The sequence below is a fragment of the Rhinoraja longicauda genome, chromosome 24, assembly GCF_053455715.1.
Source record: "Rhinoraja longicauda isolate Sanriku21f chromosome 24, sRhiLon1.1, whole genome shotgun sequence".
Taxonomy (NCBI): Eukaryota; Metazoa; Chordata; class Chondrichthyes; order Rajiformes; family Arhynchobatidae; genus Rhinoraja; species Rhinoraja longicauda.
In genome coordinates this window covers 1,087,308-1,112,351 of record NC_135976.1, presented here as the reverse complement: position 1 = coordinate 1,112,351, position 25,044 = coordinate 1,087,308, and the positions used below count along the sequence as shown (strand labels likewise).

At 47.1% G+C, this 25,044-nt stretch overlaps 1 protein-coding gene across 4 annotated transcripts in view; it reads left to right on the top strand.

Moving 5' to 3' along the window:
- The window catches only part of slc16a4 (solute carrier family 16 member 4), a 100,135-nt gene that overhangs the window by 25,824 nt on the left and 49,267 nt on the right, over window positions 1-25,044 (top strand). For all 4 annotated transcript variants that reach the window (XM_078420526.1, XM_078420524.1, XM_078420523.1 and 1 more), the window contains exons 2-3: window positions 14,199-14,350; window positions 17,224-17,374. In XM_078420526.1, coding sequence (XP_078276652.1) covers window positions 17,270-17,374 — 105 coding nt within the window. In that variant the 5' untranslated portion in view covers window positions 14,199-14,350; window positions 17,224-17,269. The remainder of the gene's footprint in view (window positions 1-14,198; window positions 14,351-17,223; window positions 17,375-25,044) is intronic.

The following is a 25,044-nucleotide window of genomic DNA, read 5'->3' as shown; positions in this document are numbered from 1 at the left end:
AAACTTTGATGAGTTTACCACTTTCCTCCCGCTGTCTCCCCTCCTGAATCTGAGTCTGCCACACACATCCTCGGTCTCTTCCTCTCCCTGGTCAATGAAAGTTCCATTTTGCACTACAGTCCTGTGCCTCTGTTGAGATTAAATCCTGTGTGGTATGTACAACACATACCATGGGCAATGAATGCTCGCTTTCCCCCATGGCAGGGTGCAGGGTGTACCGATACCACAGGGTATAGGGTGTGCCGATACCACATGTGGGGCACTGAAACTGGGAGAGGCAGTTGGGTGAGTACTTGGAATTAAGGTGAAGAATACTAAACTAATTGGGTGGTGGCAGAAGATGACAGACAGGTTGATGATGTGGATGGGCAGGTATCTGGATTAGAGTCATAGTCATTCAGCATGGAAACAGTGCAGTAAGGAATTGCAGATGCTGGCTTACGCCGAAGATAGACACAAAATGCTGGAGTAACTCAGGCACCATCTCTGGAGAGAAGGAATAGGTGAGGTTTCGGGTCGAGATTCATGTTCGGGTCTGAAGAAGGGTCTCAATTTGAAACATTACCCATTTCCTCTCTCTAGAAATAATGCCTGTCCTGCTGAGTTATTCCAGCATTTTGTGTCTATCTACAGCATGGAAACAGGCCCTTGAGCCCAACTTGCCCATGCCAACCTACTTGCCCCATCTACATTCATCCCACCTGCCCGTGCTTGGCCTAGGCTTATCCCCCTAAGCCTATCTGATCTATTCCTCTCATGATCTTGTACACCTCTGTAAGATCACCCCTCATCTTCCTGTGCTCCAAGGAATATAGTCCTAGCCTGCTCAAAGTCTCCATGTAGCTCAGGCCCTCAAGTCCTGGCAACATCCTCGTAAACCTTCTCTTCACTCTATCCAGCATGAAAACATCTTTCCAATAACAGGGTGACCAAAACTGAGCACAAATCTCTAAATTTGAAGGCGTTGCCAGGAGACCTTGTGTTTTTCTTGTTGGCAAAGCAGGATATTGGTAATGGTAGTATTCTGAGCATTGAATCAAGTAGAGGTCTCCACTGAAGTGAAATTTCCCAACCCCTTCCCTGCTCCTCACGTCTTTCCAAAGGTTTGATTCATTTCCAACGTTGGTATTGGAATCATCGTGGGGAAAGCACTAATGTCCTATTGGTCGTCAGAGTGGGTGTGCTCAAGGATGGAGGAAATTCATCTTATTTGCCAAGATGAAGCAAAAATGGGTACATCAAAACTTGGTTGCTGCTCTGCTAGAATGCTGCAGGGGAAATAGTGACATTGAGTACAGGATACTTGGTCATCTTCAGCACCTGAAAATGTGGCATCCAATCTGCTGGATTGTTGTAGAAATAACTCACTGGACCTATGACAATCAGCTGCTGGTTTCACGATGGAGTGTGGAGGTGGCACCACAGGGCACTCACTAAGATGCCCAGTCTAGTTCATGTGTGATAGAGATGGTGTTCCTGTGGATTTCATTGCCACAGATGGCTGTGGAGGCCAGGCCAAAGGAGATTGACAGGTTCTTGATTAGTAAGGGTGTCGAAGGTTATGGGGAGAAGGCAGGAGAATGGGATTGAGAGGTTAAGATAGATCAGCCATGATTCAATGGTGGAGTAGACTCAATGGGCCGAATGGCCTAATTCTGCTCCTGTGCCTAATGGACATGAACTCATCAGCGTGACTGTCCAGAAGGTGGACCACTGCTCTCTGGCCTTCCCTTGCTGACAAGGGGGTGATGGCGTTCTTGACCATCTGAGTTCCCTGGCTAACGCCGCTGTGAGACATAAGGTTTGCCTCTGCTGCAGTTGTCCATAGTTTTTGATGTTGCAGATCTTAAATTTGATTTTGGATGCGGAAACCTGCCAGTGCTGAATTCCTTACAAGGTGATATGCATGTGGCACGTGTCACGGAATAAATATGACAATGATGGGTAGTATGGCCAAATCAATCGAACAGACTTTTCAGCACAGACATGTCTACGATATATAGGCTCAGCCTGAACACACCCACACACCAAGATATCTTATTGTAGTAGAGTGTGCTGGTTCTACAGGTTTTGCAGACTAAGCTGCAGTTTGTCTCCTCACTTGTTTGTGATGTTCTAAGACCAAAGCATATTTCTGGCACATTATAAGGTGCGAGGGGGCAAAGTTTAAGGGAGATATGTGGGGTAAGGTTTTTACAGAGAGGGAACGTGCTGTCGGGGGTGATGGTGGAAGCAGATGTGATAGTGGAGTATATGAGACTGTTGGATAGGCATATGGATATGTGGGGTAAGGTTTTTACAGAGAGGGAACGTGCTGTCGGGGGTGATGGTGGAAGCAGATGTGATAGTGGAGTATATGAGACTGTTGGATAGGCATATGGATATGTGGGGTAAGGTTTTTACAGAGAGGGAACGTGCTGTCGGGGGTGATGGTGGAAGCAGATGTGATAGTGGAGTATATGAGACTGTTGGATAGGCATATGGATATGTATGGATCTGAATTATGTGCAGTCAGCTAAGAGTTCTGAGCATCATATTTGGCACAGATATTGTGGCTTGAAGTGCCTGTTCCTGTGTTGTACTGTTCTGTGTTCTAATGAGGCTTTGAAATTTGTCGTTATTTAAAATTGTCCATCAATACAACATCCACTTTTTTCTTCTTCTGGGATTCTTTTCTTTATAACCCTCAAAAACCCTTCCCTCCTCTTTTTTAGTTTTAGTTTTTAGTTTGAGAGATACAGCGCGGAAACAGGCCCTTTCGGCCCAACGGGTCCGCGCCGACCAGCGATCCCCGCACATTAACACTATCCTACACCCACCAGGGACAATTTTTACATTTACCAAGCCAATTAACCTACAAACCTGTGCTTCTTTGGAGTATGGGAGGAAACCAAAGATCTCGGAGAAACCACAGGCAGGTCACAGGAACGTACAAACTCCGGACAGATAGCACCCGTAGTCAGGATCGAACCTGGGTCTTCGGCACTGCATTCGCTGTAAGGCAGCAACTCTACTGCTGCGCCACTGTGCCGCATTCTTGAAAAGTCTTTGTTCACCTTCCCCCATTCTCCCAATCACAATTCTTTAACTCTCTTCACCCTTTTCACTGTCCAGTTGTCCGAGGACATGATTCCTGATTTCATTTCAGAATGAACATAATTAAAATAATAGACCCATAGAGTCATACATCACAGAAACAGGCCCTTCAGCCCAACATACTGACAAAGATGCCCCATTGGAGGTAGTTCCTTTTGCCTGCATTTGGCCCACATCTTTCCAAACCTTTCCCATCCATGTATCTGTCCAAGTGGCTTATATGCTCATTTAATTTTGATTTTGAGAAAGGGAGAATATTTATCCTAATCATAAATTTAATATCTTGATCACATGGGTGATCAAGATATTAAATTTATCTCATCCTAAATTTTATGGAATAAAACCATTGTTCTGCAACATTATAGGACATGTAACTGCATTGTTAAAGGAAATGGACAATATTTGAGACAGATGGGTGAGTAGTGTTCTAGGAAAAGCCAGGGGCATGGTACTCAGAGAGCTTGTGAGTGTGACATTGCCTGCTTTAGTCCTTAAAATTCTTTGTTATACATTTGTCACAATTAATTCACTACTAAGAGAAGGCAAATTGATTCTCAATGACTAGTTCTCCTTTGTCCCATGTTGGCTGGTGCAGACATTACTTTGGCAAGTGCTGGGGGTCAGCACACTGACTGAGAGAGGTGGCAGCACGATCTAAATCCCTCAGCCAGTTACTAAAGGCCAGAGCAGCGGATTAAGACAACCCGTATTCCCATTTAATTGCTCCCAAATGCTGCAAAAACTTCTCTTTTTCCTTTTCTGAGATAATAACCTGCCTCCTTGTTCTTGACTCTAAAGTGGATAACCTCACATTTATCTATATTATACTGCATCTGCCCTGCATCTGCCCACTCACTCAACCTGTCCAAGTCACCCTGCAACCTCCTAACATCCTCTTCGCACACCAAATCATTAATATATATGGTGAATAGTTGTGGCCCCAACACCGAGCCTTGCGGCACTCCACTCTCCACTGCCTGCCATTCTGAAAAGGACCCATTTACTCCTACTCTTTGCTTCCTGTCTGCCAACCAATTCTCTACCCATGTCAATACCTTACCATGTGCTCTAATTTTGCCCACTAATCTTCTGTGTGGGACCTTATCAAAGGTTTTCTGAAAGTCTAGATACACTACATCCACTGGCTCTCCTTCATCTATTTTACTTGTCACATCCTCAAAAAATTCTGGAAGATTAGTCAAGCAGCATCTCCCCTTCATAAATCCATGCTGACTTGGACCAATCCTTTTACTGCTATCCAAATGTGCCGTTATTACTTCTTTCCTTTTACTCCAGCATTTTGTGTTATTACTTCTTTAATAATTGACTCCAGCATCTTCCCCATCACCGATGTCAGGCTAATGGTCTATAATTCCCCATTTTCTCTCTCACTCCTTTCTAGAAAAGTGGGATAACATTACCTATCCTCCAATCCACAGGAACTGATCCTGAATCTAATGAATATTGGAAAATGATGACCAATGCATACACGATTTCCAGAGCCACCTCCTTGAGTACCCTGGGATGCAGACCATCAGGCCCTGGGGATTTATCAGTCTTCAGTCCCATCTGTCTACCCAATACTATTTTGCACCTAATGCAAATTTCTTCACCCTTGATGATGCTCTGCACTCGGTTCATGACGTCCTGGATCCTGGCACCAGGGAGGCAACACACCATTCTTGAATCCCGCTTGTTGCCGCGGAAACCCCTGTCTGTACCCCTCACTATGGAGTCCCCTACTACCATGGCTCTGCCTGACTTCGGTCTCTTCGGCTTTGCTTCAGCGCCACATTTTGATTGGCAGACCTGTCCGCTGCTCAGACTGGCAGTGTCTTCTGTCCCGGCAGCCTCCAAGAGGGTGAACCTGTTTTCAAGGGGTACATTCCCCGGGGTCTTTTGTTACTCCAAGCTTCCTTCCCTTCCTCATCGTCACCCACCTTTTCTCTTCCAGTATCTTCGGTGTAACGATCTCGCTGTAGTTCCTGTCCTGGAAACTCTCGTTTTCCCAGATGATCCTGAGGTCATCCAGTTGCCTCTCTAGTACCCCAACGAAGTCCTTCAGGAGCTGAACATGGCCACACTTACCACAGTTGTAGCAGCCAGAGACATCAGTGGTGTCCCTGACCTCCATCACACTGAATCAGCTTACTTGTCATTTCTTCACTGGGTCTTACCCTCTCCAACGTTTGGCGTAGTCTCCTCCCTCAGCCTCCTCACCAAAGACTCTCGACCCAAAGACTTTCACTTTCCTCACAAGGCACTTCCCTCGACAAGGCTGCTCCCCGACAGGTCCCTCCCCTAGAGCAAACCTTGTTTATATTATCTGATAAATTGTATAATTCGCCAACTTACAGATTTGCTCATTAAATTCCTCAGCCAATCCCCACACTCACTCCTTCACCTGCTGCTCCTCTGCACAACATGAAGGTATGTGTTTCAGGCTGGCCCTGACCTGTTTTTCATCATACTTGCTGAGGTTAGTGTTGTGCCATGTTGAGTTGTCAGTGGGCCCAGAGCATCTGTGGAGGGAAATGGACAGTTACCGCTTCCTCTCCAGATGCTGCTTGACCCACGAGGTTCCTCCAGCAGGATGTTCTATTGGAGATGGAGAGCGGTGCCATCCTGTATATTGAGGCCAACTCACCCAGGGAACATTGAAGATAAGTACCTGATAATGTTGAAGTATAAATGTGAGCAGGTCCTCCCCAGGTTACGAATGGCCAAGCTATCAACATAGGAGCAAGTGTTTGGCAGATGGACGGATGGATTTGCCAGCGACTGCAAGGCTGCAAGCATCTTCTGTTGGTGAGAACCTGCTTCATGGCATCTCACAGCAAAACCAATGGTTGGGTGAAATGCCTTGGTCTGACTACACAGTGCCCTTGGGCGGAATATGATATTAATTAAACATATTGCCAGAGCGCTGTAATTTGGAATTGAAAACTGTTGAGGATTATGAACAGTCCTCAAGACAGTGGAACTCTCTTATAACCTGAGAAGGAACTGCCCAAGGAAAGATTTGAGATAGAATTCAAGTCTACTCTTGCAGCCTGGATTGTTCATGCATTGGCTCGATGGGCTGGATGACTTCCTCCGTATAATTGCTTTTATCATTATTTATTGTATCATAAGAATCGATAAATCGTGAAAGGAATATTGAAAACCAAGTAGCTCTTGAGGTGTTTTGAAAAGTTCTGAAGTTGTTGAAGCCCTGATGCATGTTGATGTGATGTTTGACCGGTCCCACCTCAATGTCCAGGGTGGTAGTTGAGCATCTAATGGGAGGCAAATAAAACAAAACGCAAACACCAACCATCTATTCATTTCACATCAATGGTGGAACGGGATCGTTCTCTGTACCAGTTCACTATGACTTTGCTTCTGGGGATAAAATAAGTGTTTTTTTATTTCTGAAACATATGGAAGGGGCTTGAATATGTGATGGACATTATGTAGTTGTGGGTGCTTCGTGACTGGATAAACCGACCCTTCTCTGTAGACTTTGTCAAAATCAAACTGAAAGTCCCGTAGATAGGCACAAAATGCTGGTGTATCTCAGCATCTCGGGAGAGAAGGAATGGGCGATGTTTCACATTGAGACCTTTCTGAAAGTCCCATTTTGGTTGTTTCCAGGTGTCTTCAGCAAAAGGAAGAGTATGATACTGTAACCAAAGTAGTGATTAAAGCATTTTAATCCTTCTCATGTTTAGTAACTTTCAGAAACTGGATTAAGCCAAGGCACAACCTGGATTCAACCTACTCTTTGTCAGTCACAGAGTCATAGCATAATCACAGATTCGGGCCCTTTGGCCCATCTTAGCCATGCGGCCTAAGATTCACCATCTAAGCTCGTCTCATTTGTCTGCACAAAAAGACACAAAGTGCTAGAGTAACTCAGCGATCAGGTTGCATCTCTGAAAACCTGGATGGATGACATTTTGGGTTGGAAACATTCTTCAGACTGAAGAAGGGTTGTGGGCTGTGACCTGTTGGCAGGAAGCCACTGAGCCAGCCCCTGATCATCCCCCTCTCTCAGAGGCACTAAGACCCAGAGGGCCGTGGTCGGTGGTGGGGAAGCGACTGAGCTCTTCCCAGAAGACCAGCGACCGGGATGATGGAGCCAGCGGCCATGAGAGGCATGATGGGCGAGGAGCAAGGTGAAGGAACCTACCCCACTGCCCTACTACACTCGAGGAAAACCTTATCACTATCTTGTGGTAATCACGTTTTGAAAAAGATTGTCAACCATGCCGACAATTCCATGTCTTAAATACTAAATAATGATCAACAGATTAATAGGCAAAATCATTCATGTTATTTTAATGGATCTGCCGTTAATTCAATTTTTCTGCTTTTTGTTGCGTTTGTTTTTTGTGTAAGGCGGTGTCTAGGAATTGTACAGCTCCACTTTACGTTTGATGTGGTATTGTTGGGGCTGATCCTGTGAGAATTCTGTGGGAGGAGATCATCAAGTGAAGATGTTTGATTCCCGTGAGGAACCCCACATTAATGAGCGCAGTTCAGCCTAGATTCACAAGGAACGAGGAAATCAACTACAAAGATTGACATTGAACTTTCTAATGTTGCACTTGTATCCAGGATGGGAAGCAGAGAGGATGTTTCTTTAAATGTCAAGAGTAGAAAATTGTCAGTAACCAAAACCTCTGCTTCACATACAGCGGCAATCCATGCATCTTTAGGCAGGGCAAGTGGACAAGCAGGGCAAAGGAATCTAGTCAAGTCAAGTCAAGTCAATTTTATTTGTATAGCACATTTAAAAACAACCCACGTTGACCAAAGTGCTGTACATCTAGAAATAGTCCCAGCCAGAGAGCCATGTGAAGATATAGGAGATGGGGCAAGGCGGTGTGAATTTCTGCTGAGCGAGATTGTGGATATCACAAACAACGGACCATGTTCCAATAACAACATCTATAAATAGCAGTGATGGTATTAGACCCGGTGACAACAGCTAGGATAAAGATGATATCCTAAGGACCACATTAAATAGAGTGACGTTGGAGTGGATGGAACCTGGCTACCTGGTCTGAACCTTACAAGACCCTGTGGATGAGCTGTGCTTGGGTCAGGTATAAATTCTGACAGAACAACAGAGTTAGTTTGTGTTGGGCTGCATCCGTCTATGCTGTCAGGGCCAAGCTGTGTTGTCTACAGATAGGGATACTTTGGTTAATGCTACCAGCATCTGCAGTTATTTTCCTACCAGAATTTGAATAGTTTGTTGCAAATATAAAATCGGATAGATCTGAGAAAATTTATGTGATCTGTGAAAATGTACAAGTGCTTTGCCATTTTGTAGGTGTGGTTGGGACAGGGTGGGGGACCAAGTTTCAAGTTTACGTGTGAGCAAATGTGTGGCTTAATGGAGGAATGCAGACCTCATTGTCAAGGCAGCTGAAGGCAGCTGAAGGCATCAATGGTGATTGCATGACTGGGCAGAGTGGAATAACCTGAGATCGTCAAGGAATATTGAGTTAGGTGGAGCTCGGGAGTTATCACGGTGGGGAGGAAAGATTCCTTGGATGTGAAAATATAGGTTGGAATTTTAAAGTCAAAGAGTCATTGAGTTATCCAGTCATTCAGCATAGAAACGGGCCCTTTGGCCCAATTCGTTTGTGTCGACAAGATGCTCCATCTAACCCAGTCCCATTTGCCTGCATTTGTCCAATATCCCTGTAAACCTTTCTTATCCATGAACCTGTCCAACTGTCTTTTAAATGTTATTATAATGCCTGCCTCAACTACTGCTGGCAGCCTCGGAGTGAAAAAGTAGCCACAGGTTCATATTAAATCCTTACCCTTTCATCTTAAAGCTATTCTCTCTAGTCCTTTTATTTTGGAGATAAACCCTCTGTGTGTTCACCTTCTCTATTCCCCTCATGACTTTATACACCGAATAGTGAAAGGCCTAGATAGAGTGGATTTGGAGAGGAAGTTTCCACTAGTGGGAGAGTCTAGGACCAGAGCCCATAGCTTCAAAATAAAAGGACGTACCTTTAGAAAGGCAGCAACATACAACAACACAACCAACATTCAGGAATACACAGAGACAGTTACTGGCTACATCACCAAATGCATTGACGATGTGACCCACACCAGAGCCATCACCATCCGGGCTAACCAGAAGCCATGGCTGTCAGGGGAGGTCCATGGGCTGCAGAGGGTCCGCAACGCTGCCTTCAGAGAGGGCAATCCAGCCGGTCTCAGAGCAGCCAGGGCCAACCTTTCCAGTGGCATCAGGAAAGCCAAACAACACTACACCCGGCGCATCACAGCCCACTTCAGTGACAGCAGAGACACACGGAGCCTGTGGAAGGGTATTAGGACTATCACAGACTACAAACCCTTACCACAGACCTGTGACAGTGACACCTCTCTCTTGAACGACCTCAACGGCTTCTTCGCACGCTTTGAAGGACAGAGCAACACACCTGCGCAGAAAACAACTCCCCCCCCAACGACCAGGCTATTTGTCTGTCTCCAGGCAGTGTGAGGAGCACACTGTTAAGGATTAACACCCGGAAAGCTTCTGGACCTGACAACATTCCTGGTCGTGTGCTAAAAGACTGCGCAGCTGAGCTCACAGATGTCCTCACAGACATCTTCAACATCTCCCTGAGCCAGGCTGTTGTTCCCTTGTGCTTCAAAGAAACCACCATCATACCTGTGCCCAAGAAGTCTTCTCCATCCTGCTTCAACGACTACCGCCCTGTAGCGCTGACTTCAACCATCATGAAGTGCTTCGAGAGGCTGGTCATGAAGCAGATCAGATCCAACCTCCCCCCCTCCCTGGACCCGTTTCAGTTTGCATATCGAGCTAAGCGGTCCACTGAGGATGCCATCTCCTCTGCTCTACACCCAGCCCTCACCCACTTGGACACTAAAAACTCATATGTTAGGATGCTGTTCATAGACTTTAGCTCAGCATTCAACACCATCATCCCCCAGCAGCTGGTTTGTAAACTAACAAATCTGGGCCTCAGCCCCCTTCTCTGCAACTGGCTGCTGGACTTCCTCACTGCCAGACCCCAGTCCGTACGGGTCGGAGGCAACACATCGGACACCATCACGCTGAGTACGGGTGCCCCACAAGGATGTGTGCTAAGCCCCCTGCTCTTCACCTTGCTGACCCACGACTGCACACCCACCTACAGCTCCAACCACTTCGTCAAGTTTGCGGATGACACAACAGTGGTGGGTCTCATCAGCAACAACGACGAGACCCACTACAGGAAGGAGGTGGACCAGCTGGCCGCGTGGTGCACAGACAACAATCTCTTCCTGAATGTGGAGAAAACAAAGGAGATTGTTGTCGACTTCAGGAGAACGCACACCCAACACCTCCACCCACTGACCATCAATAGTGCTGCTGTGGAGCAGGTGAGCAGCACCAAATTCCTGGGGGTGAACATCACCGAGGATCTCTCCTGGAGCAACAACATCACGTCCATCGCCAAGAAAGCCCAGCAGCGCCTCTACTTCCTCCGCAAACTGAAGAGAGCGGGAGCCCCCACACCCATCATGTACACTTTTTACCGAGGCGCCATCGAGAGCATCCTCAGCAGCTGCATCACTGTGTGGTTCGGCAGCTGCACAGCCTCCAGCCGCAAGACCCTGCAGCGCATAGTGAACACTGCTGAGAGGATCACTGGCGCCTCACTCCCAACACTCCTGGTCCTTTACACCACCCGCCTCACCCGCAAAGCATTGAGCATTGTGGGTGACCCCTCCCACCCCTCCAACAGCCTCTTCACCCTCCTGCCTTCAGGGAGAACGTTTCGCAGCCTGAGGTCAAGCACCACCCGACTAAAGAACAGTTTTTTCCACCAGGCTGTCAAGATGCTGAACGCTCTCCCCTCCCTTCCTCCTCTCTCCCCTGCCGCTATTGGACCTGGACTTTAACACCCCACACACATGCACATCCAGCACCAGACACTTTTTAATTTTTTTTTTAACGCATTTGAAGTGACTATATTTTATATTTTATGTTGATTGTTGTTTGCTGTGCCTTTTTAATTTTAACTTAGTTTTATGCACTTTGTTCCTCGGGATTGTGGGAAACGGTATTTCGATTTTCTGTCTGTGTAAACTGGCTGAGGATTGACAATAAATTGACTTTGAAATTTGACTTTGAAATTGAAGATGAGGAGGAATTTCTTTACTCAGAGGGTGGTAAATCTGCGGAATCCATTGTCACAAAAGGCTGTGGAGGCCAAGCCAATGGACATTTTTAAGTTGGAGATTGATAATTTTTTGATTAGTAAAGGTGTCAGGGGTAATGGGGAGAAGGCAAGAGAATGGGGTTGAGAGGGAAAGATAGATCAGCTATGGGTGAATGGCAGAGTAGACTGGGTGAACTGTCCTGATTCTGATCCTACAACTTATGAATACACCGACTTAGGAATAAAGTTCTAGCCTGCCCAACCTCTCCCTGTGGCTCAGGCTCTTGAGTCCTGGCAACATCCTTGTTAAGTCTTCTGTGCACTCTTTCCAACTTAATGGCATATTTAGAGTGATCAAAACGGAATATAATCCTCCAATAGGGCCCCACTTAGGTCTTGTACAACAATAACACAACATCCTAACTACTCAATTCCATGAATGATGAAGATCATCGTGTCAAAAGCACGCCGATCATGATAGTCACCACATCACAAACACCATTGACTGGTGGTTCAATTAGACTTTATCTCAGCTAAAATACTATCAGTGGAGTTTGCAACGACATTATTCATGGAGGAAGAAGGATGGAACACCAACCAGGGAGCCACTTGTATGGTTAAAAGATTATAAAAGTAGCAATGATGATTTAGAGCCATAATGTCATGCAGCGTGGAAGCCCTTTGGCCCAACATGTCCCATCTACACTAGGCCCAGTGTTTAGCCCATATCCCTCAAAACCTATTTTATCCACATACCTGTCTAAATGTTTCTCAAATGTTGCGATGGTACCTGGCTGAACTTCTTCCTCCAGCAGGTTATTCCATACGCCCACCAACAGATGCTGAGATATACCTACTACATTGCTGGGAACTAGATTCTGCACTCTATCTCCCTCTCTGCTCTACCTGTTGCACATGAGTTTGAACTGATTGTATCCCTGTATATTATATCTGATCTGATTGGGTAGCATGCAAAACAAAGCATTTCACTGTACATGGTACATGTGACAATAATGAATGGGGGGACACTACAGTGCAGAGGTAGAGTTGCTGCCGTACAGCACCAGAGTTGTAGTTTCCATGCTGCATCTCTAAACTCAAAACGAAAACATTAAGGGGGTATGGCAGAAACTCCAGGAAATGGTCTGGTAGTGGGGAGAGATGTATCCAGGGGTTTTTGGTATAATATGATTGTAGATTCATAGGATCATAGAGCTGTACGGCACAGAAACAGGCCCTTTAGCACTTCTTGTCTATTATCACCAAGTTGACATGCTGGGCTAGTCCCATTTTCTGCATTTGATGGTATAATGCTTTGAAACTGCAGGCGGGAGTGAAAACAAAGAATTGCTGGTGCTGCTTTATAGCAAAGATAGGCACAAACTGCTGGAGTAACTCAGCAGGTCATGCAGTATCTCTAGAGATAAAGGATGGGTGATGTTTTCAGGTCAGGACCCTTCTAAAGACAACTTCTGACAGAGAAACAATGTTTGGCCAATATTGCCACAAAGGAGAGGGAGCAGAAGCCCAGGTTCAATGAAGCCTCAGATACATTCAATGTGCACTTACTTACAAGATGGCAGCTTGCACCATGGGTACGTTTGGTCACTGTGGGTCCAAGCCCTCTGGTATAATCTATTCCATAAGGCCATCTGTTGCCCATTTGGGAATAAGTGTCCAAGGAGACGTATTCCATGAGGAGGACTCTGATTGCTCACCAGTTATGCAGGAAATGTTTGACTCAAAGGCAAGAGTTTGACAGCCACAGTGTAATTGACTGCACGTGTTGTTCAGATGCTTCAGGAGACATCTTGGATCATTGTACCACATTGCCTCACATCACTGGGAAGATTCTCAGAACCCTCTACAATGCCTTTGATCACCATTTTAATTGTTTAATGTTTCTGCGAAAGGAACAGCTTAACAATAAAGACAATAAAATAGTGGAGGATTGGAAATAATTGGTGTGAACTTTCAAAGACCCCGTATCTACAAGATGGGCCAAACAATAGTTCACATATTGCAACATGAACATTGCAGTGTGTGATCGATCCAATATTAGGGCTTGAATACTATTCCTTATTTTTGTTCAAACAGTTTTAATATAAATTGTCAAAGCATATCATAAAAATCTTCCAATAGATTAAAAACGAATGTACAGTTCCTCAGGGTAGTTGGAGTAATATTTGACCCATTGCTGAAAGTTTGTAGGGTGACAAAACTAACAGAGTCTATCCTTCACAGCCGCAACCTATGGCAGGTTCCATCTCGATCTTGGCAGCTGTCTGTGCGGAGTGTCTGACTGCATGTCTTTCCCCCAGTTTCATCCCAAATCCCAAAGCCACATGGGTCCTCAGGTTGATAGACTTTAGTTTGAGTTTAGTTTAGAGGTACAGCGCGGAAACAGGCCCTTTGGCCCACCGATTCTGTGCTGACCAGCAATAACCATACACTCACACTATCCTACACACTGGGGACAATTCACCTACGAACTTGTACATCTTTGGAGTGTGGGAGGAAACCAGAGCACTTGGAGAAAACGGTCACTGGGAGAACGAACAAACTCCATACAGACAGCACGTATAGTCGGGATCAAACCTGGTCTCTGGTGCTGTAAGGCAGCAACTCTACTGCTGTGCCACTGTGCTGCCCCGACGAGACTTCTCTAAGTTGCCCCAAGTGTGCAGATGAGTCGAGAGTCGTGTTTCATTCTAGATAGGGATGCAGGATCAATGCAGAGGGATATTTGGTGATCAGTTTGGGCTTGGCAGGCCAGTGTGGACTCTCATGACCCCAAGACTTTACATTCAGGTTAAACTATCTCCTTTTTCTGTCGTGTCTCATGAGTGTGGACTCCACTGAGAGCGGTCCCTCATTTTCAAAGCACTAAAGCACTTTGCATTGCCTCCCCTGTAGGTTCGACGTGTGTAGAGATGGAATGTCTCACCCAGCCTGAAGTCTGATGAAGTGGACTATCTGAGTAATGAAAAATAATGAGTAGACGTGCAGCGAAGCGAGCCTCCCTCACTGAACACCTCACATATCTAGCCTTGACAGGAGAGCAACAGGTGAGTCCATTCCAAAAGCACTGTGCCTCTTACAGCAGGGAAACTGCTGTTATATTAATGATTATAAATTAATGATTTGGAAGAGCGAATTAGAAGCAACACTAGCAAGTTTGCAGATGACACAAAGCTGGGTGGCAGTGTAAACTGTGAAGAGGATGTTAGGAGGTTGCAGGGTGACCTGGACAGGTTGAGTGAGTGGGCAGGTTGAGTGAGTGGGCAGTTATCCACTTTGGCGGCAGAATATTATCTCAATGGTGTCAGGTTAGGTAAGGGGGAGGTGCAGCGAGTCCTGGGTGTCCTTGTACACCAGTCACTGAAAGTTGGCGTGCAGGTACAGCAGGCAGTGAAGAAAGCTAATGGAATGTTGGCCTTCATAACAAGAGGATTTTAGTATAGGAGCAAAGAGGTTCTTCTGCAGTTGTATAAGGCCCTGGTAAGACCACATCTGGAGTATTGTGTACAGTTTTGGTCTCCTAATTGAGGAAGGACATCCTTGTAATTGAGGTAGGTTCACAAGATTGATCCCTGGGATGGCGGGACTGTCATATGAGGAAAGATTGAAAAGACTAGGCATGTATTCATTGGAGTTTAGAAGGATGAGAGAGGATCTTATAGAGACATATAAAATTATAAAAGGACTGGACAAGCTAGATGCAGGAAAAATGTTCCCAATGTTGGGGGAGTCCAGAACCAGGGGCCACAGTCTTAGAATAAAGGGGAGGCCATTTAAAACTGAGGTGAGAAGAAACTTTTTCACCCAGAGAGTTGTGAATTTGTGGAATTCTCTGCCACAGAGGGCAGTGGAGGCCAAATCACTGGATGGATTTAAGAGAGAGTTAGATAGAACTCTGGGGGCTAGTGGAATCAAGGGATATGGGGAGAAGGCAGGCACAGGTTACTGGTGGTGGATGATCAGCCATGATCACAATGAATGACGGTGCTGGCTCGAAGGGCCGAATGGCCTCCTCCTGCACCTATTTTCTATGTTTCTAACAAAGACCCTACCAGGATAATCGCCACGAACCTTCAGTAAATTCCAAATTGGCCAAGGGCTCTGAGAGCATCCGACCAACGAGATCTCGCCTTTTAGCAAAGCATAGAAACATAGAAAAATATAGCAGGAGTAGGCCACTCGGCCCTTCGAGCCAGCACCACCATTCAATATGATCATGGCTGATCATCTAAAATCAGTATGCCGTTCCTGCTTTATCCCTAAATCCCTTGATTCTGTCAGCCCAAAGAGCTAAATCCAACTCTCTCTTGAAAACTATCACTCAGTTAAACTCCGGAGATCTGAAAATGACTGAGGGACACAGATAAACTCTTGCAAAAGGGTCTACCTTTCCATGGCACATCTGAAGTATCTCCCCGTAGGTTCCCTGTCCTGGACACTGACACAACTGCCAAATATCTGCAGCATCGCCTGGTTTAATGGCAGCCTCGTCAGAGTTTGTTGTGTCAGCGACATCGATTTTAACATTCAGGGTGGCCCACCCACGAGCAACACCCTCGCTGGGTTGTATCGACTGGCATGCAGGAACATGGGTTGATTACTGTACCACTGTGAGTGGCACACCAGCTCCCCAGCTCCCCATGTAGAGCAAGACTGGCTCAGTTTAACTCACTTCTTCCATTGATTGGACTCGGTCAAAATAAAAATATTATTTTATATTACTGGGTTAGAAAAGTCTAGAAATCTTGCTGTCATCTGGAGTCCATCCCAGTTACCACCAAATCATTTATTCCCCAAACCTCAACCAAACCCTTCCATTTAATTGTATTGCTTTATCCATCCCACCCCATCCCTCTCCTCCCCTCCCCTCCCCCCTCCCCCCTCCCCCCTCCCCCCTCCCCCCTCTCCCTCCCCCTCCCCTCCCCCTTCCTCCCTCCCCTGCCCTCTCCTCCATCACCTCCCCTCCATCACCTCCCCTCCCATCCCTCACCTCCCCTCCCTCACCTCCCCTCCCATCCCTCACCTCCCCTCCCTCACCTCCCCCCCTCACCTCCCCTCCCATCCCTCACCTCCCCTCCCTCACCTCCCCCCCTCACCTCACCTCCCCATCCCTCCCCTCCCCTCCCCACCTCCCCCTCACCACCCCTCCCTCACCTCACCTCCCTCACCTCCCCTCCCTCACCTCTCCCCCTCACCTCCCCTCCCCTCTCTCTCCTCCCCTCACCTCCCCTCCCTCACCTCCCCTCCCATCCCTCACCTCCCTCACCTCCCCTCCCTCACCTCCCCTCCCTCACCTCACCTCACCTCACCTCACCTCACCTCCCCTCCCCTCACCTCACCTCACCTCACCTCACCTCACCTCACCTCACCTCACCTCACCTCACCTCCCCTCCCCTCCCCTCACCTCCCCTCCCCTCACCTCCCCTCCCTCACCTCTCCCCCTCACCTCCCCTCCCTCTCCTCCCCTCACCTCCCCTCCCTCACCTCACCTCACCTCACCTCACCTCACCTCACCTCACCTCACCTCACCTCCCCTCCCCTCCCCTCCCCTCACCTCCCCTCCCTCACCTCTCCCCCTCACCTCCCCTCCCTCTCCTCCCCTCACCTCCCCTCCCTCACCTCCCCTCCCATCCCTCACCTCCCTCACCTCCCCTCCCCTCCCCTCCCCTCACCTCCCCTCAACTCCCCTCACCTCCCCTCACCTCACCTCACCTCACCTCACCTCACCTCACCTCACCTCACCTCACCTCACCTCACCTCACCTCACCTCCCCTCACCTCCCCTCACCTCACCTCACCTCACCAGCGAACAATGAATTTGGTGAGAGACGGGTCCCATGCAAGCTGTTTTTGTGTGTTTGAATCCTGATACTTTGTGTTACTTTGCATAGAATCACAAGCCCTCTGTTGATTAATTGCAGGGGTCTGGAGAAGCTACGGTTTGTTCTGGGCATCTGTCGAGAGAACATGGACAAGGCAAGGGAGGCGAAGGCTCAGGGTCAGAGGGGGAAGAGATACGTCAGCCCACCGGACGGAGGCTGGGGCTGGATGATTGTAGCCCACTTCTTTCTGGTAAGGAAGGCCGTTCCATCCACTCTATAACACCGTTATTGTTGGGTTTATTACTGTCATGTGTGCCAAGGTACAGTGAAAAGCTTTTTCTTTGCATGCCATCCAATCAGCAAAAGGGCTTTACGTGATTACAATCAGACCTTCGTGGAGGAAGTGATTTATTGTTTTAGGATCTGATATTTAATTTAGGTTATTCATACAGAGTGGAAACAGGCCCTTCAGCCCACCAGGTCCATGCTGACCATCGACCACCGTTCACACTAGTTCCATGTTATCCCACTTTCTCATCCACTCCCCACACACTGGGGGCAATTCACCTGCAAACCCACACATGTGGGAGAGCCCACTAATTTCTCAAAGCTGAAGTTAAATATGGCCTTCTTCGGAAGACTAATCACCCCTCTCGCCACACTTTGTGGTTTTATCCCATCTGGTTTTGGGCTATGCTTAAAGGACTTTTAGTTTAGTGTCAGAGAATTTACAAATCTGAGCCACAAGTGATTTGGCCTCCTGGGAACAGGAAGAGGAATTTTCATTAACTCACTGGTCAAATGACCTCAAAAAGGGATTATCTTTCTCTAAATCAAATTCCTCAGTGTTTCTGAATCACCACTTAGGCCAAATTGGGTCAGAAACAAATTGTACGTATATTTCAGATTGGTTGTCAAGGAATTGGAGGTAAATGTCAAAGGGAAATGTTGAAGCAAGTACAATAACAACATTTAAAAGACATTTGGTACATGATAGATAGTTCAGGTTTAGAGGGATATATGGGCCAAATGTGGGCAGGTAGGTGCAACCTAGATAGGACATCTTGGACGTGTTGAGCCGAGTGGCCTGTGACTCTCCTCTGTGACTGTATGGTAGAAGCTGGAAAAACTACCATTGTGTTCAGACACGGGAGAGCGGATAGGAGTGTTCAAAATGATGCAGTGTTTACTTAGAATAAAGATAAACAGCTGATTCTAGCCACAGAGAGATCCATTTTCAATAAAGAGATATTTAAGGTAAATTGGCAAAATAATTAGAAATAAAGTGATTTGGTATGAACTGGAATGCATTGCCTGTTGGGGTTGTGAACAGATACAATACTTGTACTCAAAGCTAATTGGATACATATTTAGGTGGCAGTGAGTTTCCAGGTGTCTCCCACTGCCATGACGCTGGAATGGGCAGCTTGGTCGGGCCAGAGTGCCGCGTATAATGTAAACTGCTGGATTGCTGCAGACAGCAAGGAGTGCTTCTTCACCAGCTTCCCACACCTGTGTGTCAGCCACTCTCAGCTTCTTGTACACTCTCCCTCCCTCCTCACACTCTCCGCTAACGCCCACACGAGTACACATAGAAACATAGAAGGTATCACAAAATGCTGGAGTAACTCAGCGGGTCAGGCAGCATCTCAGGAGAGAAAGAATGGGTGACGTTTCGGGTCGAGACCCTTCTTCAGACACATAGAAAACTTCAGCTTCTAGAAACCTAGAAAATAGGTGCAGGAGGAGGCCATTCAGCCCTTCGAGCCAGCACCGCCATTCATTGTGATCATGGCTGGTCATCCACAATCAGTAACCCATGCCTGCCTTCTCCCCATGACAAAGGGGAGAAGGCAGGCACGCTTGTGCCTGCTCACACACTCCCTCACGAGTACACGCGCATGCCTGTTCGCACACTCTCTCACGTGTACATGTGCCTCTGTCTGTTTGCACACTCCCTCACGTGTACACGTTCCTGTCTGCTCGCACACTCCCTCACGTGTACACGTGCCTGTCTGCTCGCACACTCCCTCACGTGTACACGCGCATGCCTGCTCGCACACCCCTCACGTGTACATGTGCGCGTCTGTTCGCACACTCCCTCACGAGTACACGTGCCTCTGTCTGCTCGCACACTCCCTCACGAGTACACGTGCCTCTGTCTGCTCGCACACTCCCTCGCGAGTACAATTGCATGTCTGCTCGCACACTCCCTCACGTGTACACGTGTGTGTCTGTTTGCACACTCCCTCACGAGTACACGTGCCTCTGTCTGTTTGCACACTCCCTCACGAGTACACGTGCCTCTGTCTGCTCGCACACTCCCTCCCGTGTACACGTGCGCGTCTGCTCGCACACTCCCTCACGTGTACACGTACACGTACACTTCGTGCACACCCTCCTTAGTGCGGGACATTGTACTCACACCTGCCCTCATCACATCTCCCTTGTACACCACTCCGTCTCACTACCAATCCCTCCTTTACACCCAGCTCTCCTGGGTTTCTCCCTCACTATTACACTCTGCTCACACTTACTGTGTTCTCTCACTGACACCTTCTGCTCCTGTCTGTCCACATCCTCTCACAGGTGACTCTGTCCGCACTCTGTATTCTCCCTCAGTTACATTCTGATTACACCTGTCTGTCTGTATCCTCTCTAGCATAGCAGCACCCAGTGTTACAGTGCTAATGTTTAGGAGCCAGAGCTGTCGCTGGTGCCAGAGCTGTCGCTGGTGCCAGAGCTGTCGCTGGTGCCAGAGCTGTCGCTGGTGCCAGAGCTGTCGCTGGTGCCAGAGCTGTCGCTGGTGCCAGAGCTGTCGCTGGTGCCAGAGCTGTCGCTGGTGCCAGAGAGGCCGGAGCTGTTAAATTCCCCGCTAGTTAAAATTCCCCTCTGTTTATTTTGTTTTTTTTGCAGAGGTGATGGTGCCCAGTGAGATCCGGCAGCACTGCATCCTCACACTGCAACTCTCTAATCATGTGTCTGTGTCTGTATCCTCTCTAACATAGCACCCTGTCTGCATCTTCACACTGCGACACTCTACTCACACGTGCTTGACTACCCTCTCACTGTGCCACCATGCCAACATCGTCTCACACCCCACTCTGCCTGTGCCAACACCATCCCTCTCTGTAACACTTCCCCACGCCAAATGCTACTTCTTTATAAACTCTACAAAGTATTTTGAAGTGTGGTAAAGAATTGTCCAGACAATGGTACGTTGCCCAAAGGCTCTGACTCGAGCCACATTGTAAGCACTGGTAACAGTATGTCAGGATGGTTTAAAGTGCTTCTAATTGAAAAGTTGAGGCGATGTTTTAATGTGGGAGGGAAGCAGCAGCACATTAATCTACAGCACTGTCCCGGCCCATTCTCATTCACCACGCAACACCAGGTATTGACTCAAAGGGTACAGTCTCCATGGCAGCGTCTTTGGCAAGTCCACCGTCCCTTGGGGTGAGTTGGCAGCCATTGTGAGCTCCGTACAGCGCTGTTGTCATGGTTCCTTCCCCTCCACTTGTGTAGCTGCGCCAGGCCATTCTCTGCAGACCAGAGGGCAACATTCACACGGGGGTCCAGGGCAGGACTCTCTCTCTAGACTGCCACGTCACGACCATTCCCCACAGCCCCGCAAAACAGACCGAACTTCCACCCAATTTGTATCCCATCAAAGGAAAGTAAACGTCCACATTTAGTTCAGAGGCTCTGGAAGCAATATATAGTTATAGTGTATACTTAGTAGTAATTGGCAAATAATGCGAAACTGATGCTTTTTGTTTGAGCAAAATAAGTTTTCTTGCAAATTATTTACAAACCTGCGAACTGCTAAAACGTCAACCTATGACAAGTGTAACTGCGAGACAAGTGTGGATGTTAGAGAGGATACCGTCAAAACATTAGCCTCACATCAACTCCAAAACAACAAAGCATCAGATTACTACATTGCCATCATGACCCAGAGATATGGGCCAAATGCAGGCAGGTAGGACTAGTGTAGATGGGGCCCAGTTGGGCTGAAGGGCTTGTTTCTGTGCTGTGTGACTCTATGACTAAATGCTTTGGGATGACATGAAGCTTTGAACGGCACTTTGTCAAAATGAGGCTTCTGTCTTTATCTGTTGCTGAATCCTTATGCACGTCTCCCATCACATCTATACTGGACATTCTCTGACTAACTCCCAGCCTCAGATATCGATAAAATCACACAATGTTGCTGTCTTAATTTGCCCCAAATCCCACACATCCACCATCTGGGGTGTGCTGGTCCTCTTGCTTCTTGTGCAGTGAGTATAAAGTTCCCTTTGTGTCCACGTCCCTGCATGAGCTCGCCCTCCCCTTCGCTGTGACCCGCTCCAGTCACGCATGTGGCTGGACGTTAATCCCTGACCACTGGCCATTGTGCCTTCAGTTGCTAAGGCCTTAAGCTCTTTAATTCCCTCCACAAACACTTCCGTCTCATTACTTCTCTCCTTCTTTAAGGGGCTCCTAAAAGCCACTTTTCTTTGCCAATGCCGTCAGCAAACCATCGATCCACACACCCAGTTTGACTGCAGATTGCTATCAAACTCTCTGATAATGACTACAGAGACACTACTTGTAACATACTACGACTTCAGCTGCAAGCTTTGGAGCCAAACACCGAGTGCTGGAGAACTCGATGGGTCAAGCAGCATCTGTGGAGGGAGTGGACAGATGATGACTCGGGTCGGGATACTTCTTCAGACAGTAGGCTGGCAGGCTGGGGCCACTGTAGTTTCTTACACCCTCTCTCAACTGCAAGTTCTTCTTTGTTTTGCCTGTTCTGGATTGAGGAGTTCATTGCATTGTTAGACAATAGGCAATAGACAATAGACAATAGGTGCAGGAGTAGGCCATTCAGCCCTTCGAGCCAGCACCGCCATTCAATGCGATCATGGCTGATCACTCTCAATCAGTACCCCGTTCCTGCCTTCTCCCCATACCCCCTCACTTCGCTATCCTTAAGAGCTCTATCCAGCTCTCTCTTGAAAGCATCCAACGAACTGGTCTCCACTGCCTTCTGAGGCAGAGAAATCCACACCTTCACCACTCTCTGACTGAAAAAGTTCTTCCTCATCTCCGTTCTAAATGGCCTACCCCTTATTCTTAAACTGTTGCCCCTTGTTCTGGACTCCCCCAACATTGGGAACATGTTTCCTGCTTCTAATGTGTCCAATCCCCTAATTATCTTATATGTTTCAATAAGATCCCCCCTCATCCTTCTAAATTCCAGTGTATACAAGCCCAATCGCTCCAGCCTTTCAACATACGACAATCCCGCCATTCCGGGAATTAACCTAGTGAACCTACGCTGCACGCCCTCCATAGCAAGAATATCCTTCCTCAAATTTGGAGACCAAAACTGCACACAGTACTCCAGGTGCGGTCTCACCAGGGCCCGGTACAACTGTAGAAGGACCTCTTTGCTCCTATACTCAACTCCTCTTGTTATGAAGGCCAACATTCCATTGGCTTTCTTCACTGCCTGCTGTACCTGCATGCTTCCTTTCATTGACTGATGCACTAGGACACCCAGATCTCGTTGAACTCCCCCTCCTCCTAACTTGACATCATTCAGATAATAATCTGCCTTTCTATTCTTACTTCCAAAGTGAATAACCTCACACTTATCTACATTAAACTGTATCTGCCATGTATCCGCCCACTCACACAACCTGTCCAAGTCACCCTGCAGCCTTATTGCATCTTCCTCACAATTCACACTACCCCCAGCTTAGTATCATCTGCAAATTTGCTAATGGTACTTTTAATCCCTTCGTCTAAGTCATTAATGTATATCGTAAATAGCTGGGGTCCCAGCACCGAACCTTGCGGTACCCCACTGGTCACTGCCTCCCATTCAGAAAGGGACCCATTTATCCCCACTCTTTGCTTTCTGTCTGTCAACCAATTTTCTATCCATGTCAGTACCCTACCCCCAATACCATGTGCCCTAATTTTGCCCACTAATCTCCTATGTGGGACCTTGTCGAAGGCTTTCTGAAAGTCGAGGTACATCACATCCACTAACTCTCCCCTGTCAATTTTCCTAGTTACATCCTCAAAAAATTCCAGTAGATTTGTCAAGCATGATTTCCCCTTCGTAAATCCATGCTGACTCGGAATGATCCTGTTACCGCTATCCAAATGCTCAGCAATTTCGTCTTTTATAATTGACTCCAGCATCTTCCCCACCACTGATGTCAGACTAACTGGTCTATAATTACCCATTTTCTCTCTCCCTCCTTTCTTAAAAAGTGGGATAACATTTGCTATCCTCCAATCCACAGGAACTGATCCTGAATCTATAGAACATTGAAAAATGATCTCCAATGCTTCCACTATTTCTAGAGCCACCTCCTTAAGTACCCTGGGATGCAGACCATCAGGCCCTGGGGATTTATCAGCCTTCAGTCCCATCAGTCTACCCAAAACCATTTCCTGCCTAATGTGGATTTCCTTCAGTTCCTCCATCACCCTAGGTTCTCCGGCCCCTAGAACATTTGGGAGATTGTGTGTATCTTCCTCAGTGAAGACAGATCCAAAGTAACGGTTTAACTCGTCTGCCATTTCTTTGTTCCCCATAATAAATTCCCCTGCTGCTGTCTTCAAGGGACCCACATTTGCCTTGACTATTTTTTTCCTCTTCACGTACCTAAAAAAGCTTTTGCTATCCTCCTTTATATTATTGGCTAGTTTACCCTCGTACCTCATCTTTTCTCCCCGTATTGCCTTTTTAGTTAACTTTTGTTGCTCTTTAAAAGAGTCCCAATCCTCTGTCTTCCCACTCTTCTTTGCTATGTTATACTTCCTCTCCTTAATTTTTATGCTGTCCCTGACTTCCCTTGTCAGCCACAGGTGTCTCTTACTCCCCTTAGAGTCTTTCCACCTCTTTGGAATAAATTGATCCTGCAACCTCTGTATTATTCCCAGGAATACCTGCCATTGCTGTTCTACCGTCTTCCCTGCTAGGGCCTCCTTCCAGTCAATTTTGGCCAGCTCCTGCCTCATGCCTCTGCAATCCCCTTTGCTATACTGTAATACTGACACTTCCGATTTTCCCTTCTGCCTTTCCATTTGCAGAGTAAAACTTATCATGTTGTGATCACTGCCTCCTAATGGCTCTTTTACCTCTAGTCCCCTTATCAGATCAGGATCATTACACAACACTAAATCCAGAATTGCCTTCTCCCTGGTAGGCTCCAGTACAAGCTGTTCTAAGAATCCATCTCGAAGGCACTCTACAAACTCTCTTTCCTGGGGTCCATTTCCAACCTGATTTTCCCAGTCTACCTGCATGTTGAAATCTCCCATAACCACCTTGGATTACATTTTTGACACGCCAATTTGATCTCCTGATTCAACTTGCACCCTATGTCAAGGCTACTGTTTGGGGGCCTATAGATAACTCCCATTAGGGTCTTTTTACCCTTACAATTTCTCATTTCTATCCATACTGATTCAACATCTCCTGATTCTATGTCACCCCTTGCAAGGGAATGAATATCATTCCTTACCATCAGAGCAATCCCACCCCCTCTGCCCACCTGTCTGTCTTTTCTATACGTTGTGTACCCCTGAATATTCAGTTCCCAGCCCTGGTCCTCTTGTAGCCATGTCTCAGTGATCCCTACAACATCATACTTGCCCATGACTAACTGAGCCTCAAGCTCATCCACTTTATTTTTTATACTATGCGCATTTAAGTACAACACTTTAACTTCTGTATTTACCTCCCCTCTCACATCGGTCACAATTGGCCCTGCCCTTAATTTCTTTTCCCCTCTAAAACTTCTGTTCCCATTCTTCCGAGAGTCTTTTGCAATATCTCCTGTATTCCCTTTTTTTTACCTCATGTTCATATTCACAATTTGTTAACCCCTCCCCCCCACTACTTAGTTT